This window comes from Chrysochloris asiatica, unplaced genomic scaffold (assembly GCF_000296735.1).
Source record: "Chrysochloris asiatica unplaced genomic scaffold, ChrAsi1.0 scaffold00032, whole genome shotgun sequence".
NCBI classification, from domain to species: Eukaryota; Metazoa; Chordata; class Mammalia; order Afrosoricida; family Chrysochloridae; genus Chrysochloris; species Chrysochloris asiatica.
The window spans coordinates 20,730,108-20,747,924 of NW_006408550.1; the positions used below are offsets into that span (position 1 = coordinate 20,730,108).

Genomic DNA, 17,817 nt, shown 5'->3' on the forward strand with positions numbered 1-17,817 from the left:
TTTAGATGTAATCCATATCGAAGGCTGTGCTCTTTAATCTTCATAAGTAAATGTTTCAAGTCCTCTTCACTCTCAGCGATCAAGGTCGTATCATCTGCATATTGCAGGTTGTTAATGAGTCTTCCTCCAATCCTGATGCCACGTTTTTCTTCATAGAACCCAGCTTCTCGTATTATTTGCATTAAGATCATTGCATTACCAGTCAAAAGTTAAAGTAACAGATCCAGAGAGCTTTACAGGCAAAATCTACCTAATATTCACAAAACAGATTATTTCAAGAGAGAAAAAATAAGTAAGAGAAATCATTGTTAAGCTGATTCACAGATTTATATACTTTTCCAGAAAAAAAGAAAAGTGAAGAATGCTTCCAAACTCTATCCTTGACACCAGAATCAGACACGGTTAGTACGAGAAGGAAAGACTGCAGGCCTGTCTCACCTGGAAACAGAGATGCTGCTGTTGTTGTTAAGGGCAGTAGAGTAGGTTCTGACTCACAGCAACCCTGCATAGGGTTTCCGAGGACTGGCTAGTGAGTTTGAACTGTGGCTCTTGTGGCTCAAAATGACCTTGTGGTCCAGTGTTTACCCTATGGTGTCACACAGGACTCCAGAAAGAGATGGCAAATACTAGATAAAATGTGAGCAAAATAAATCCAGAAATACATCAGGAAGGAAATATACATAGAATTGGACTTATCCCTGAAATTTAAAAAAAGATGTAACATTAAAAATATATATAACAATCATTTAAAATGAATATCAGCAATATAATTATCTTGCTCAGTGCAGAAACAACTTGGGATTACATTCAACAACCATTAACAAACAAATGTAAAAAGAAACTGTAAATTGAAGTGAACTTTCTTAGCCTGATAAATAACAATTAGAAACCTATCATCAATATTCTTAATGATGAACGCTTAGAATCATTCTCCTTGCAGGTCACATGTAAACTGTCACCAGCACCACTGAACATTACAAAACCACAGCTCACTAAAACATGGAAAAGAAATGAGTCAGAAAGGTATCATTATCCATAAATGATAGAGTTGTCTACATAGACAACACAAGTGAAAATACAGGCAAATTATAACAAATAAAAAGAAATCATGATTCAATGGTGAGTAATTGTTATCATGACTAATTGTCACTGTCACAACTATAAAGGTAGAAGTTTTGTAACGAAAAGAGCCCACCGGCTCTTCCCTCAGCTCGGGTGACTGTGCCCATGGCAAACGGCAGAAACTTGAACTTGGCCCTTTTTTGCTGCAGAAAGTGTCCTTTTAGTGGCTTTTTAAAATCGAGCGTCCTTTTCTAATGAATTTAGTCATACAAAACTGTGAAATGGTTTCCAAACAGCTTTAGGCCTCCGCTCTCCCATGACTGACTGGAAACATGGAACCTGCTAGAAAACAACGAGGCTGCCTCCTCCCACCTGCACCAGCACTGCGCCTGCGCCTCCTTCCCTGGGGCCGGGCCGCTGGCCTGTGGGTGAGTGGTTCTGAGACCTGAGCATCTCTGCGGTGCACATACGGGACAACACTATAATGCGCCTCACACTGGATGATGTTCCACTTTCGGAATTTTAGTATGTGTACATAGGAAATGGGTTAATAACTTACCGTGGTCCTGATTTGTCTTACATTCATCATTTCTTAAATCTCTTGTTTTTTATAATAAAAAAGCAAACACCTCCCCCCCCAAAAAAAAATAATAATAAGATTGTAATTAATCTTACAGTCCAGGAACAGAGGACCCAAGGACCATCAAGGAAGAAGAGCATGAGCAGAATGTGGGACCCTATCTAGAGAAGCACCAATTCCAGAGATGGAGGCAGGGACATGGAGAGAGAGAGCAGCTGGGGACTCCAGATTCATGGAAAGAGAGGGACTGAGAGCTGGTGGTCAGGAGGCAGGCTTACAGAATGTGTCCTTTGGTTGTTTAAATGATTATATATTCTGAGTGTTTTTGTGTCCAACCCAAAAAGCAACAGTAGAAGGAATAGAAGCAAATACTGTGAATGATGTTGCATGGAGATTGCAATTATTGCAATGAAATAATGAGTGTAATACCGACGTTCTCCCATGTAAACTGTCACTCAATTCACAATTTAAAAATGGTTTTTAACTTAAAAAAAAGAGAAAGAGATCAACAGGTTATAGGACCAACACTGAACTGCTAACCACAAGGTCGGCAATTCAAACCCACCAACCGCTCCTCAGAAACCCCATCAAGTTGGTTCCGATCCATAGCAACCCTGTATAGGGTTTCCAAGGAGCAGCTGGTGAGCTTGAACTGCCCACTTGCAGTTCAAACAGCTTTGCAGTCTGGCGCATTAACCCACAGCGCCACACCAGGACTCCCAGAAACCCTATACAGGGTGAATATTTACTTCTTAAGCAGTCCTGTGGAAACAGGCCTGGCCCCGATTATTGGAGGCTGTCTTTATAATGTGTGATATTTAGCACTGACTTTTTCAACTATTGGCCGGAGAGACAATTCCAGATTAATGACAGATACCACACTCAACATACTAATGTAAGAATTTTTAAAAGACATAAAAATCTAGCACTGTTGCTTAGATATAGTCTTGACTTTGATACAATGTAATTAAAAGATAATGGAATTCTTCCATAAACTTTCTGAAACTCCCGTGGACAGTTAAATTTTATTTTCATAAATTGATTTCATTTTACCTTTAGATACCAAACGCAGAAGATTCAAACTCATTGCTATCAATTCCAACTCACCGTGATCCTGTAATAGGGCAGGATAGAACTGTCCCCTAGGGTTTCAGAGGCTATAAATCTTTACTGGACCAGTCTCGTCTTTCTCCCATGGGTTTGAACCACTGCCCTGGAGGTCAACAGCCCAGTACATAACCCATTGCATCACTATTGTTGTTGTTGTTAAGTGCCATCGAGTCGGCTCCGACCCATACAGGGTTTCCGAGGGTGTCCATCTTTACGGGAGTAGAAAGCCTTATCTTTCTCCCGCGGAACGGCTGGTAGTTTCGAACTGCTGACCTTGCGGCTCACAGCCCGATTCGTAACCACTACACTACCAGAGCTCACTTCTTTAATTGTTGTTAGGTGTCTGTTGAATCGATTCCAACTCATAGCATCCCTGTATAGGGTTTCCAAGGCTTTAAATCTTCGCAGATAGGAGCTCTGACAGCTTAGTGGTTACGAATCGGGCTGCGAACCGCAAGGTCAGCAGTTCGAAACTACCAGCTGCTCCGCTGGAGGCGTTCTGCTCCCGTAAAGATTAACAGCCTCGGAAACCCTGTACAGGGTCGCTATGAGTCGGAACCGACTCCACGGCACATAACAACAACAAATCTTTGCAGGAGCAGAAAGCCCCATCTTTCTCCTATGGAGCGGTTGGTGGGCTACAACTGCTGACCTTGTGGTTCACAGTCCAGTGCTTATCCTATGAAGCCACCGCACTCTGAGTCAATGTCGACTCAAAGCGACCCGTCCTACACAGGAGCGGACAGCCTCATCTTTCCCCCGAGGAACTGCCTCTCTTGCAGTTAACAGCCCAATGCCTAGCCACAGCGCCAATAGGGCCCATTTTCAATGAGGTGGTCCTTGTTAAGTGCAGGGCTGAGGAGTCAGTAAAGGAGAAGTTACTGGAAAGAAAAGTCTTGAATTATAGTTCAAACGATGCAAATGTCATTATGAACCACAAGAGGGCAACAGTTTCAAGGACTGAAGCCATGAGTAAGGAATGAGAAATATATTAAATCAAGGAGCAATGTAAATCATGGAGCTGGTGAACCAGAGCTTCAACTATAATATAAAACTTAGAGATTATCACACTAGAGTTTTAATGTACAATAAACTTTATGACTGGATGAAAACTAAGAGATATCTCTTCTATCTAAGAAATTTCATGTTTAATTTTTTGTTTTCCTCCACATAAGTCACATGATTGTGGGGAGGGCGCAGGACCAGGCAGTGGTTCATTCTGTTAGGCATAAAGTGGCTCTGAATTGGAATGACAGTACATAGCAACAACAACATAAATCATGTGTGTGTGGACTTAATAGAAGATAGCCATTCTCTCTTCATATAGAAATTCTATATAAAATTACTATAAAACAGTAGCTCACATCTATATAGGGCCTTGCAGTTTTTAAAGTATTTTCATAAGAGCACCACTTTGTGCTCTGCACTTTACAAAGCTCTCTGAATGAGATATGCAGAATTATTATTAAATCTTTTTCATAGATGAAGAAACAGAGGCTTAGAAAAGTGAATGTCTTGTCCAAGTTCATACCAATAACAAGTAGAAAAGGCAGACTCTTATTCAGCTTATTTTCTATTGTTTTGGATGGCTGCCCATTAACCAAACAAAAATTATCCCTTGTATAGTCATGTATTTGGAGCACAATTTGAACCCAGTACTAGCCTAACAAACCGGTATGACCTTCACAGTGCTCATCGTGAAACTTCTGACACTTCAACATAACCTTTGTGATCATCTGACAGAAAGTGCAAGTAGAAATGAAATGTAAAGAGAATAGAACTGATTTCCAAAGGTCGACGAATGGGATAAAGGGGAAGCAGTTATACACAAACAGGGAGGAGGCATAAACAATCCTAACATGGATGAAATTCATGGACTACAAAGCAAATTGATTCCTATTGTTGGTGAGGCCCAGTGCCTAATTGTACCATCCTCAGTAAATATAGCATGTTATATTAATTACAGCAATTTAAACAGACCCAGGATCTGATGCCTAAAAATGGATTCCATTAGAGAGGAAACCTTGACATGGATGATAGAAAGAACACACAACATCCACAAACAGTATAAAAACAAACTCATAATGAGAACATTTGCTTCAGATTAATGTTACAAATCATCATAGAGAGCTCAAATAACGCATTTCCTTGGACCAATAGAGCCTGTTCAACTAAAAATAAATAAATAAAAATTGAAGGTATTCCTCATTTTTAAAAGTCTGTTATGTCCTCACAAGCTGACGTAGTCATCCCTTCTCCGCTCTCAGGCATTTAATGTGATAGTGAGTTCCTGTTTGTTCCTTCTACCTTAGCAGGTACCAATGGCAGAGGGAAGCTACAGGTGGCTGCCATACTACGGGCCTGGGTTTCTTCCTCCCATTCATTCATTCACTCAGCCAGGATTGTTGGGCCTGTGTGCCAGGCATAGTCAAAAGGAGATCATCAATAAATAAATGAACTCTGCCTCCATGGTGCTTGTAATCCAATAATGGATATAAATATGAAGCAACAGTTGTATGTTTGGGTATAATTAAAATATTAGATGTCAATAGGATTACACCTATCATAAAAGCCATTGTGTAGGTGATACTTAAAGCTGAGACTGGAAGGCGGGCAGCAAGAGGAGGACTTCAGGAAGGGGAACGGGGTATTCAATGTCCTCAGTAGGAAGTGCTTGGCTTGTCCAAGTAACTGAAGGGCTAAGTGTGCCAACAACTAACAAACATAATATGGAAGAAATAAAGTATAAAAGTCACATGCATAGATTTCTCCCTCTTGCAGGATATGACCACTAACGCCATCTTCAAGAAGCCTGGTTATGCATACGGTTGAACTGTTAGAGACACGCACACATATTAACTTCAATAACGGTTTATGAAGGTCCTTTTGTGTTTCTACTATGTCCTATCTCTCACGTCATAAAGCCATTAGATGGGACAGCAAGAAAGAAAGCACTTAAAACCACATATCTGAGGGGGGGCTTCAAAAGACTTGTGGCAAGATGCCATTAGCTTCTAATTCCATTTTTCCATGAACTTGTTGAAGCCCCCTGTACATATGAGTATGAGACACATCAGGAAGGGTGGGGAAGAAGTCCTATGTGTAGAGAATAGACATGTATGCATTATCATCAGGGGGGTGGAACTAAGAAGGTATTAATTACCAAGCCCCTCCTTGAAAGAGCAGAATGAGACTGACTTCTGGATTGAACTGGATTCAACTGAATTCATGGATTCTCAAAACAGAACCAGATTGGACAACACTTTCTCTTTCTCTCCCAGGGATGAGGATCAAATGAGATAATGTATTCAAACTGTACAATCTTCAGAGCAGAATGCACATTTTGTCTGCTAATTATTAATGTAAAAGTATATCCAATTTCATTCCAGGCTTAATTCCTATCACAAATGCAAGAAAGTATTCATCCTTTTTATATCATCTAATGCGATTCCCAAGACATGTTCCTAAAATAGTAAAGTCCTTCTTTTGTGTTCTATAAACCGTAAACTGGCTTTTTCTATTAATGAGAAATTACAAAATTAATATTTTATGCAAAGCTTATGGCAAACTTACGTTCCAGCGCATTATAAAGAAGCTCAAAATCTTCTTTTGTTTTAGGATTATGCCTCCGGTAATAGTCCATTTTCATCCATTCCTCTTTTTCTCTTATCTTCCTTATTTCCTCTTCAAATTCCCACTTCAGCCTCAACTTTTTCTGTCTCCTTAACTCTTCCACCTCGACTTTAGCATGCCATCGCCTGTAGTAAGTCTGTAACACTATGACCTGTGATTGACCCAAAAAAAAGAAGTACTCACCGTCAGCTTTGCTTCTGATGAAGAACTCAAGTCCCATTCAGCAAAAGAGTAAATTTGAATATCCTATTGATATCTAATGCTTCCAATTACACCCCAAACATTTCCTTCATATCACACACCAATTGAGAATCATCTTTCTCCTGCAGAGTGGCTGGTAGGCTTGAACCACCAACCTTGTGGTTCTCAAGCCAGTGTTTATCCAACAGAGCCACTGCACACCCAAATATACAACAGATACGATAAAATGTCTTCCATGTGTCAGCCATGTGTCCAGCGTAAAGTTCTAGAACAATGGAAGGATAGAAAGATAGATATTGGTGGAGAACAAATTCTAATGACCTCATTCAGTTTACTGTAACATGATCTGCAGAATATGCAGCACTTAGAGGGAACTGATAAGGAGCTCTGGTAGGGTACTGGTTACGAATCGGGCTGCGAACCGCAAAGTCAGCAGTTCGAAACTACCAGCTGCTCCGCGGGAGAAAGATGAGGCGTTCTGCTCACGTAAAGATTAACAGCCTCGGAAACCCTGTGCAGGGTCGCTATGAGTCGGAACCGACTCCACGGCACATAACAACAACAACAACAACAACAACAACAACAAGAGGGAACTGATACATTAAAAACTTGAGAAAATCCTTTAGAATGCAGGGCAAAGCACGCAGTAATCAGAAAGAAACAAAATTAAGAAGCAAGGAAGATAAATCCATACATCCTAAAATATGTCTGGTACAGTTTCCAACAGACAGACTGAAGAAAGTTGATTAGAGAAATGGCTCAAAACCTAATAGAGGAATATTAATAGACGTGGAATAAAAAAAGACGGGAGCTCTCAGAAAGGGTCCATCCAGTCTTATCCACATTATAATAAAGTTTAAAAGTAACAGGGAGCAAATGGAAACCCTACAAGTTTCTGGGGGGGAGGAGGGGGGGGACTAGGAAATAAGCTTCAAGTTAACATCAAACTCTTAACCAAATATAGCTTCAAAGTTATGGATGAAAATATTTTTGAAAGTTTAAACCTAACTTTCTACACCCAAATAAACTAAAATTCAAGTATATGGGTCATTCAGTAAGAACCTGGAAGGTTTATTCCCCATGTATATCTCTGAAAAAAAAAAATACATTCAAGCACAGAATATGTTCAACAAGGGGAACTGGTGGTAAGTGATTAAGTGCAAGGCTGCTAAGTGAAAAGTCTGTAGTTCAAATCCACCAGTCACACTGTGAGAGAAAGATGTAACAGTCTGCTTCTGTAAAGGCTTGCTGCTGTTGTTGTTAGGTGCCACTGAGTCTGTTCCAACTCTTAACAACTCAGTGTACAACAGAACGAAACACTGCCCTGTCCTGTGCCATCCTCAGCCTTAGAAACCTTGTGGGACAATTCTACCTTGTCCTGTCGGATTGCTATGAGTGCAAATCCATTCGACAGCAACAGCCTTATGTTCCAGCCAGAACGTTAAAGGTTGTTGTTGTTGTTTAGTGCCATTGAGTCGGTTCCAACCCATAGTGACCTTGTATAGGGTTTCCTAGGAGCAGACGGTGAGCTTGAAACGCCGACCCTGTGGTGCAAACGACTTTGTAGACTTATGTAGACTCTGCTACATAAATAAGAGGAGGGAGATGAAAATAGTGAGATAAAACCTCAAAAATAGTTCAGCTAAATACATTTTACTGAAACATGCTATATAAATGTAGGAGTCCTGGTGTGGCGCTGTGGGTTAATGAGCTAGACTGCAAAGTCAGTTTGAACTGCAAAGCTGGTGGTTCAAACTCACCAACCACTCCTCAGAAACCCTATACAGGGTCGTTATGGGTCGGAACCAACTCAACGGCACTTAATAATCATATAATATAAATGTAAGTATATAAAACAACAATCTGAAATCATAATTACATAAGCTATGTGACGTTCTGATGTGGTACTCACTGTGGAATAAGCACTGACTGGCTAACCACAAGGTCAGTGGTTCAAACCTACCAGCCTCTCCTTGGAAACGCTATACAGGGTCTCTATAAGTTGGAATCAACCCGATGGGACTTAACAATAACCACAGTGATTACAAAATACATTATACATTATATATATATATGGTTGGTTGGTGGTTATGTGCCGTGGAGTCGGTTCCAACTCATAGTGACCGTGTACAGGGTTTCCGAAACTGTAAATCTTTATGGGAGCAGAAAGCCTCATCTTTCTCCCGTGGAATAGCTGGTAGTTTCAAACTGCTGACCCTAAGGCTAGCAGCCCAATTCGTAACCACTACGCTACCAGAGCTCCTTACATATATATGTATATTTAGAGAGAGAGATGTGTGTGTATGCTGTCGTTAGATGTTGTCGAGTTGGTTCCAACTCATAGCAACCCTGAGTAGGATTTCCAAGGAGAGGCTGCTGGGTTTGAACCACCAAAACTGTGGTCAGCAGTCCAGTGCTTATCCTGCAGCACCACACCAGGACTCATACACATAAAAATTGAATTCCAGATCCAATCTTCACTGAATAAGAGGAACAAGGAAAAGGGAGTTAAGGAACGTTCTTGGTATTTTTATGAGGAAGTGTTTGACTATATATTTGATCTGAAGAGATGCAGATGTGTTAAAAAAAATGTTTTAAGAAACCATTTGTCAAATAGAAGTACTTACTTCTGAATTATAAAAGAATAAAAAATGAGAAAGGTTTCACCAAACCAATAAAATGAAGGATATGTGAATGAAACATTCATGAAATAAGAGTGAATTTACTTAATGAGTAAACAAAAATTACAAATTGAGATGACAAGAATGAGTCCAAAAAAAATCTATAATGATACATAATATAATCTTGCCTAAAACAGGAAAGATTTGAAATAAGGACTAAGCATTGAGCCCCAAAAGCTACGCAAAGAGTCAAAAGCAACAGGATTAAAGTAGAAAGGAATGGACGAAGATGAAGGAGCTTAAGGCTGAAGGCGACTTGTTCTTTTATCTAGGAGGAGACTGGAGACAAAGACAGTTTTTCTTACCCATGAACTGTGGCTCACACTCATGGGCTGCTCTTTTCCAATCTAGTGAAGTTTAAAGAAGCACACACCGCCGTAGGCATGTACACAGAACAACTGGTTTATATAGTTAACTGTTAGTAGTCATCAACAATGAAATTCTTCTTACCGCTTGCAACCTTTGAGCATGGTATTCTGCAGCTGTAAAATATCTTCCTGGTATGACCAGTTTATCTGTCATATTTGATACGTACACACCAATTTTAGTCATCTGTGTGGATGTTGTATTTGCAGTTTGTTGGAACTTTTTTCTCTCAGAAACTGTCTAAAAGATAAACATAAAAATGTAAATAAGTATCCACTACAAGGTCGGTTTGAACCGCAAGGTCAGCAGTTCAAATTCACCAGTGGCTCCCGGAAACCCTATACAGGTTTGCTATGAGCCGGAACCAACTCAACAGCACTTAACAACAACAACATATGTAAACCTCAATGAGTCAAGAGCCTACATATTTCATTTCTCATACTAGCTTAATATTTAATTTGAGAGTCATATCACATCATTTTTTACTCTATAGCTTCAAGAACCAAAATGAAAACTGAATTAAACGAAAACTTTTACCTGGGTATTCCTAGAGAATACATTGACTTTTCCATGAATCTTTTTAGGTACAGTTTGTGTCCCAGCATTGTAATATTCTATCCCTGTTATCTTATGTCTGAATCCACCAACAAATGGTTTGTGAAAGTCAGATTTTACAATCTCAACAGCTACATCCTGATGCTGATCAACGCCTGAGGAGATAAAACAAGACAAAATCAAAGTCACCTTCAGAGACTCTAACATACTACACCCAGAAAACACCATGTAACTAACCAGTTTCTACTCGGACAGTTATGATCTGAGATCCATTGCTTAGCCTAGCTATTCTTTTGATAGGATATACATCTGGATCTGTAGAAGTGATTTCCACTTGCACAATTTCCTGGGGCTTAACTCCGTGTTCTAGTAGAGTCTCGTTATTTTTTAGAATTATTCCTAAGAAAAAGAGAGAGAGAGAGGTAAGATTGTAGATAGTCTTATAACAAACAAATGATGATACGTACATAGATGTAGGAATCCTGGTGTGGCGCTGTGGGTTAATGCATTGGACTGCAAAGTTGTTTGAACAGCAAATGGTTCAAACGGTGTTTCAAGCTCACTGCTTCTCGAAAACCCTATACAGCGTCGCTATGAGTCAGAACAAACTCAATGGCAATTAACAACAAATATATATATGAGTATGGTGTCTCCATAAAATAAGCAATGGACTGCAAACCACAAGGTCCATGGTTCAAGCTCACCAGCTGCTGCAAAGAAGAAAGATGAGGCTTTCGGCTCCCTCTAAGATTTAAAGTCTCGGAAACCCTATACAGGGTTGTCGTGAGTCGGAACTTAACAGCAACATGTTGGTGGTGGTGGTGGCAGGTGCTGCCAAGCCGACATGGATTCATAGCGACCTTATTCACGACATAGCAAAGCACTGGCCGGGCCTGCACCAACCTCACAATCATTGCTACACTTCAGCCCATTGCTGCCGCCGTGCCAATCCATATCACTGGGGAGTCTTCCGCTTTTTGCTGACCCTCCACTTTACCAAGGATGACATCACGCAGCAATATATATGTCTGGCACTGAGAGCTAATATGCTGCTAGTCGGTTAAGTGCTGTCTAGTCGGTTCCAACTCATAGCGACTCTGTACTGGGTTTCCAAGAAGCAGCTGGTGAGTCTGAACCGCTGACCTTGTGATTCAAACCAAACTTGCAGTCCAATGCTTTATCCCAGAGTGCAGATAAACGCACTCACTCCTGATAAAGTGGTTGTACCCCCAATGAGATGAATTGGCACAGTAGCAGCAATGGGCTCAAGTATAGAAACAATTGTGAGGACGGCTCAGGGCCAGTGTTTCGTCCTATTGTGCACAGGGGCGCTGAATTGGAGTCAACTTGATGGTACCTAGGGAGTCCTGGTGTGGCACTGGACCACAAGTTACGGTTGAACCACAAGCTTGGTGGTTTCAACTCACCACTCACTCATTGGAAACCCTGTACTCGTTGGAAACCCTATATAGGGTTGCAATGGATCTGAACCAACTTGAGGGCACAAGGTAGAGTTAAGTAATAGCTTTGTGCTGGAAAAGGTATGCATTATGATTAGAATGTTGAATTTGTTACTGCCTATGCCTTTGAGTTATGGTGTTAGAGAAGAACACTAAAAATGCCATGGGTTGCCAAAAGAACCAATAGGTCTATTTTGGAAAAAGTGCAGCCAGAGTGCTCCTTAGAGGCCAAGATGGCCAAACTTCATCTCTCATACTTTGGACATATTGTCAGGAGGGGCCAGTCGCTGGAGAAGCATATCATGTTTGGTAAGGTGGAGGGTCAGAGAAAAAGAGGAAGACCCCTAACGAGATGGATTGGCCAAGTGGCAGCATCAATGGACTCAAGCGTGGCAACAGTAGTGAGGTTGGTCCAGGATCGGGCAGTGTTTCATTCTGCTGTGCAAAAGGTCGCTATGAGTTGGATTCGACAACACCTAACAACAACAATGGGCTCCATAGGATAAGCACAGAATTGTGAACAACAAGATTGGCGTTCCAGCCCACCAGCTGCTCCACTAGAGAAAGATGGCGCTTTCAGCTCCTTCAAAGATTTACAGCCTCAGAAACCCTTATACAGGGTAGCTATGAGTCAGAACCGACTCAATGGCAGTTAGCAACAACAGTGGAGTTCATGGCATCTCCATGTGTCTGTTTGTGTGTTACACTTTGTTAATTTATCCTCTTAAGCGCCTCAGACAGTGGTTATTTAAATCAACTGTTTTTAAGTTGCTGTTGTTGTTAAGCGCCATTGAGTTGGTTCCAGAGCAGCTACTGAGTTTGAACCACAGACCTTATGGTTTTAACGTCCTATTTTTCACTTTAAAAAAAAAAAAAAAGTATAAATGTCAGTTGAATTCATGGTAGGATGGAAATGATCCCCAATTCTCGGAACCTATGAATGTGCTCATGTATGATAAAAGGGGCTTTCCAGATGTGATTGTACTGGGGATTTTGAGACAGATTATCCTGGTGGGTCCTAAATGTAATCACAAATGTCCTCATACAAGGGAAGTTGAGGGAAATAAGACAAGAAGAAGATGTGATCAAAGCAGAGGCAGAGAGAGCATAAAGATGCTAAACTGCTGGTTCTGAAGATGGAGACGGGACCAGGAGCCAAGCAATGCAGGGAAGTGGCTTTTCTCAATGGACAGAGGGAGCAGCACTCTCAGGGCACCTGGATTCAGCCCAGTGGAAGGGATTTAGAGCTCCGGCCTCCTGAACTGTAAGAGACGTCATCTGTGTTGTTGTAAATCACTCAAATTCTTAGAATTGTGCTAATTTATTAGAATCTAATAAGATTCCCAGAGCCCTCTAAATTCCTCTACTTGCTTATGTAGAGAGGTTTGTTGTGCTCTGTGGAGTCGATTCTAACTCACCGTGACCCTATACAACAGACTACAGCTGCCCCATTTTAGGATTTCCTAGGCTGTAATATTTATAGGAACAGATAGGGCTCACGTGAAGTAGCCGCTGAGTTGGAACTTCCGATTGGCAGGCAAGCCTCAATCATTGCACCACCAAGTTTAATATGTAAGCTTACCCACCAGCCACTGCCATCAAGTCAATTCTGACTCATAGTGACCCAGTAAAGAGTTTCTGAGCAGCATCTGGTGGGTTTGAACTGCCTACCTTGTTTATCCTACAGCGCCACGCCAAGACCAAGATTTGTTGTCATTGTTAAGTGCTATCAAGTCGCTTCCAATTCATAACTACCCTCTATAGTGTTTCCAAGGCTGCAAAACTTTGTAGGAGCAGATAGCTGGTGGGCTCGAACTGCTGACCTTGTGACTCAAAGTCCAGTGTTTATTCTTCAAAGCCATCACACTCCAAGCTTTTTTTCTTCTTAAATGCGGCTGAGTCAGTTCCCACTCATAGCCACCCTGGAGAGGGTTTCCAAGGAGCAGCTGGTGAGCTTGAACCACCAACCATGGAGCATATTTATCATCACAGATTTCTAAAACTAATTTTGAAATGAAAAGGATTGTTTGCCCTCTGATTTAGCAAGGTGGAAAAACTTGAAAGGTATGGCAAACTCCTTTTTTCATGTTTAGGACTTTTTGAGAAAAAAAGTTCCTGCTTCCTTGGAATCTTTTTGTGACATCTTTATGAGTTAATGCCAAAACATTGTAAACTAAAATTTTAGGCTTTGTGCAAACATATTCTATTTAAACATTCATTTAGCAAAACTAGTCTGGTTAACTGTATTGCAATTCAAAGACGCTGTGCTTGCCGGACAAAAGGCCAGGATAACTTCCGTGGGCTGCTCAGTCCCATCCATACAATCCTTAGATTGTATGGATGCACCTCGTGGCAGTCTGAAGTGACCTTTACATAAAGAAGATTGATAACCCGTTCTCAGTTCTTCTATCATTCTATCTACTCTTCTTCATCACCTATTTCCTCTATCTCATTTCCTTCCACCACCCACATATAGGCTACTTCTAGATGCTCTAAGGAGTCCTGGTGTGGTGCTATGGGTTAATGAGCTGCACTGCAAGGTTGGTATGAAACAAAGGGTTGGCAGCTCAAGGCACTTAACAACAACAAGCTACTTTAAGCATCTTACCATTGCCCCAGATTCTCTCATCTTTGGGACTTCACATAAGTGTTACCACTTTGATTAACTGATGATGAAACTTTTAGCCTCCCAGGTCTCTTCCTTCATGATCCCGAATGCAGTTTTTTGCACATATCTCCATTAAAGCATTTATACATTACGTGGCAACTGCTACATGCGTCTTCTTCTTAACTGGGAATAAATCAAAACTAAAACCAAACTCACTGCCATTAAGTCAATTACAACTCATGGTGACCCTTCAAGGAGTTTCTGATATTCTAAGCCTTTACCAGAACAGAAACCTCATCTTTCTCCCAACCTTCTTGTGTGCTGTTGAGTCAGTTTCAACTCAGAGTGACCCTGTGTAGGGTTTTCAAGAGCATCTGGTGGGTTTGAACTGCCAACCTTGAGGCTAGCAGTCTAGTACTTATCCTACAGAGCCACACCAGGGCTGTATCTTCCTTCCTTCTATGCATAACATAGAGCAGGAACTTATTTCATGGTTCTTTGTATCCCCAGCTCTTAGCAAACTATTTCAAATAAATTTTGTCCTTAATAAAATGTGTTGAATGAATAAATGCATAGCCACAACACAGTATTTAAAGTGTAAATATCATGGATACTTAGTCTAACCAGCAAAAGATCTTGAAGGTTTACATGTAAAAATCGCAAAGTCCTGATAAGTTTTATTAGCCTCTAAACTTACCTGAAGATGTCATCTGCAGTTTATCAGATGGAATATTTAACAAGTTTGAAAAATAATCCTTGAGGTGTTTAAACAAGATTTCAACTCTAAAAGACATTATAATTTCCTGGGCCACAGGAAGAAGCACAATTTTTACTGTAGATAAAGGAAATAAAGGAGCCATAGTCAAATATAGGTCAGACACTCATCCAGCATAAATATCAACTTAAAATGTAATGATGTTCACTTATGCAAGAAGAACAGATTCTGCAGAAGAACAGAGAAGCTTTCCTGTCTAGTAAAAGTGATTCAACCAATGTACCTAAGAAAGATTGGGAGATACGAGAAAAGGAAGGTGGTATGAAAGAAACACTTTAAACATTTAAGCAAACAAACCGCTAAGAAAAAGCAACCAGCCTTCAAAATGAGGACATGCAATATCTTTTCCTCCCTAGGGGTTACCTGTTGCTGAAGAATCTTGCCTTGATGATTTCAAAGACTCCTTTATGGTCTTAACTTTATCCAGAAATACCAGATTCTCATCTGAATGTTGTGTGGAGGGCTGCTCTGCATTATCCGATTTGGTTAAACTCTGCTTGTCATCACTTGCTGAAGTATATGATACTCGGATGGGCGGAACAGCCTCTTCCATAAATGATTCTTCATCTTCTCCCTCCAGGCTTACGTAGCTGTGTGGGCTGGAGTTACTACGCAATTCAGCACGTGTTTCCCGGCCATCACTGGATGACACCAGCTCAGAGACATTTTGATCTTCATTCTGATCTGACTCCAGAAGGTCTTCTGTGGAAACTGGAATATTGACAGTCTGAAAAGCCTCGTGGCTTCCTTGGGATGTATCCGTTAAATCCTGAGCATCAAATTTCTCCTCCTGCTCAGACATTGTCCTGAGGTGAGATACAACAAACACATTGATCAACTCATACGAGTAGGCTGTTACGGAGCTCTAGTGACGCTGTAGGATAAGCACTGGACTGTTCACAAAATCGGCAGTTCAAACCCACCAGCCTCTCCGTGTAAAGATTTATAGTCTAAGAAATCCTATACAGGAATTGACTGGACAGCAGTAGGTTTGGAATTAGGCTACTAGTACACAAATGTTGCAATCTGCATGAGGTACCCGTGAAATGGTCCCCAGTGATAGGATCTATTATAAAGGCCGAGATCAAAGAATTTGCTGAAGAACTGGAAGCAAGCTGTGTTACAGCGAGGTATCAAGGTTACCTCAGATACTTTCAACCACAGTAACTAAACACTGCAAGTAAGGCAAGTTCGAGGCGGAGGTGAGATTAGATAAGAATTCTATTTTGGAAATGGGATACTCTTTTACAAATTGTAGTTATGGTGTTGGAGGAGAATATTGAAAGTGCCATGGGCTGCCAAAAGAACAAACAGATCTATGTTGGAAGAGGTGCACACGCCAGAGTGCTCCTTGGAGGCCAGGATGGCCAAACTTCATCTCTGATATTTCAGACATATTGTCAGGAGAGACTAGTTACTGGAGGATATCATGTTGGTAAGAGAAAAAGAGGAAGACCCCAGCAAGATGGATTAGCAGTATGGTAGCGACAAGTGGCTCAAAAGTGGCAACAATTGTGAGATTGGCCCAGGACTGGGCAGTGTTTTATTCTGTTGTGCATAGGGTCACTATGAGTTAGTACCGACTCGATGGCACCTAACAACAAAAACAACAATGTAATATATGTTTAATATTGCTGCATAAAGCATGTAATTCTGCCTCATTCTTTTCAACAACTTCCTAGTCATTCCATTGCAGATTTAAGCCACATGATCAATTCAACTGTTACCGTGTAGATGGACATGTAAGCTATAGGCAGTTTCTTGGTACTAAATGTGACAACACCTTATACTTCTATCTTTGTACATATGTGTAAGTATATTGTAATATAAATTCCCAAAACTAGAGTGGATGAGCCTAAGGGCACGCACATTTTTATTGTTAAGAAGTTTGTAAGAAGCACAGAAAAGATCAGTGGTGGAGGGAACATAGAGAGTGCGGGGTGAGGAAACTGACTGGAAAGCTCTCTCGTGTACTAATGGCCACCAAGAATGGCTAAACGTTTCAAATGCCTGAGTCACAAGCACCACTGGCTTCTCTAGTATTCCCTCATAAGCACTCGGGTGGAGGGGCTGTGCAGTTCTAGCTTTATGCTGCTGCTGAATCCCCAAATCTAAGAATCAGATCCAGAAATCACGTCAGGAATCTTAGACTGCTATGCACGGTTTTAAAGTGAAAGTACACTATTTCCGACAGACCAGACGACCTCCGGAGCCCAAGCGGGATCAGTTTCGTACAGGATCCTCGCACTCCGGGGCGGCTGAACAACAGGCTCAGGTTGGCCGAAGCGTCCGGACAGGAGAGGACGTCGAAACTCTCCCTCCTACCTGACTACGAACCAACTGCGGATACTCCCCTCGAAACCGTCTCTCTGGTTTATGGAAAGCAGCTTCTGGACTCGCCAAGTTCTTTGTTGACGGTCGTATCCTAGCAACGGCCCTTGCACCTCCTCCTCCCGGCAAGGCACCGCCCCCTAGAAGAGACCGTGCGGCTCAAGGAAGGAAAGCTACAAGGGCACGGGGAGGAGCTAGAGAGCGCGAGTGGGCGGGGCGTGGGGCAGGGGGCTTGGGCCACAGTGCATGAGGAGCTGGGGGTGGGGGAACAAGCGGAAGGTGCTGGAAGTAAAGTATTGTCATTCAAAGTGATGCTTATTCATAGATTTAAGAAATCTGGACCACAGAAAACATAAATATGGTACAGAAGTAGGTGCCTATTTGTTTTGGTTCAATTCAAAACTTGGCTTCCCGGAAGCCAGAGAGAAAGCCAGAGACTGTTCCCTAAGTCCAGA

General features: G+C 41.4%; 1 protein-coding gene across 1 annotated transcript in view; it reads right to left on the minus strand.

Moving 5' to 3' along the window:
- Positions 1-15,833, minus strand: part of IQUB (IQ motif and ubiquitin domain containing) — a 79,240-nt gene extending 63,407 nt beyond the window's left edge. Inside the window, exons 1-6 of the mRNA XM_006859365.1 lie at positions 15,395-15,833; positions 14,954-15,088; positions 10,426-10,587; positions 10,171-10,343; positions 9,718-9,873; positions 6,326-6,536 (exon numbers count right to left, since the gene is read on the minus strand). Coding sequence (XP_006859427.1) covers positions 6,326-6,536; positions 9,718-9,873; positions 10,171-10,343; positions 10,426-10,587; positions 14,954-15,088; positions 15,395-15,833 — 1,276 coding nt within the window. The remainder of the gene's footprint in view (positions 1-6,325; positions 6,537-9,717; positions 9,874-10,170; positions 10,344-10,425; positions 10,588-14,953; positions 15,089-15,394) is intronic.
- Between the last annotated feature and the right edge of the window lie 1,984 nt (positions 15,834-17,817).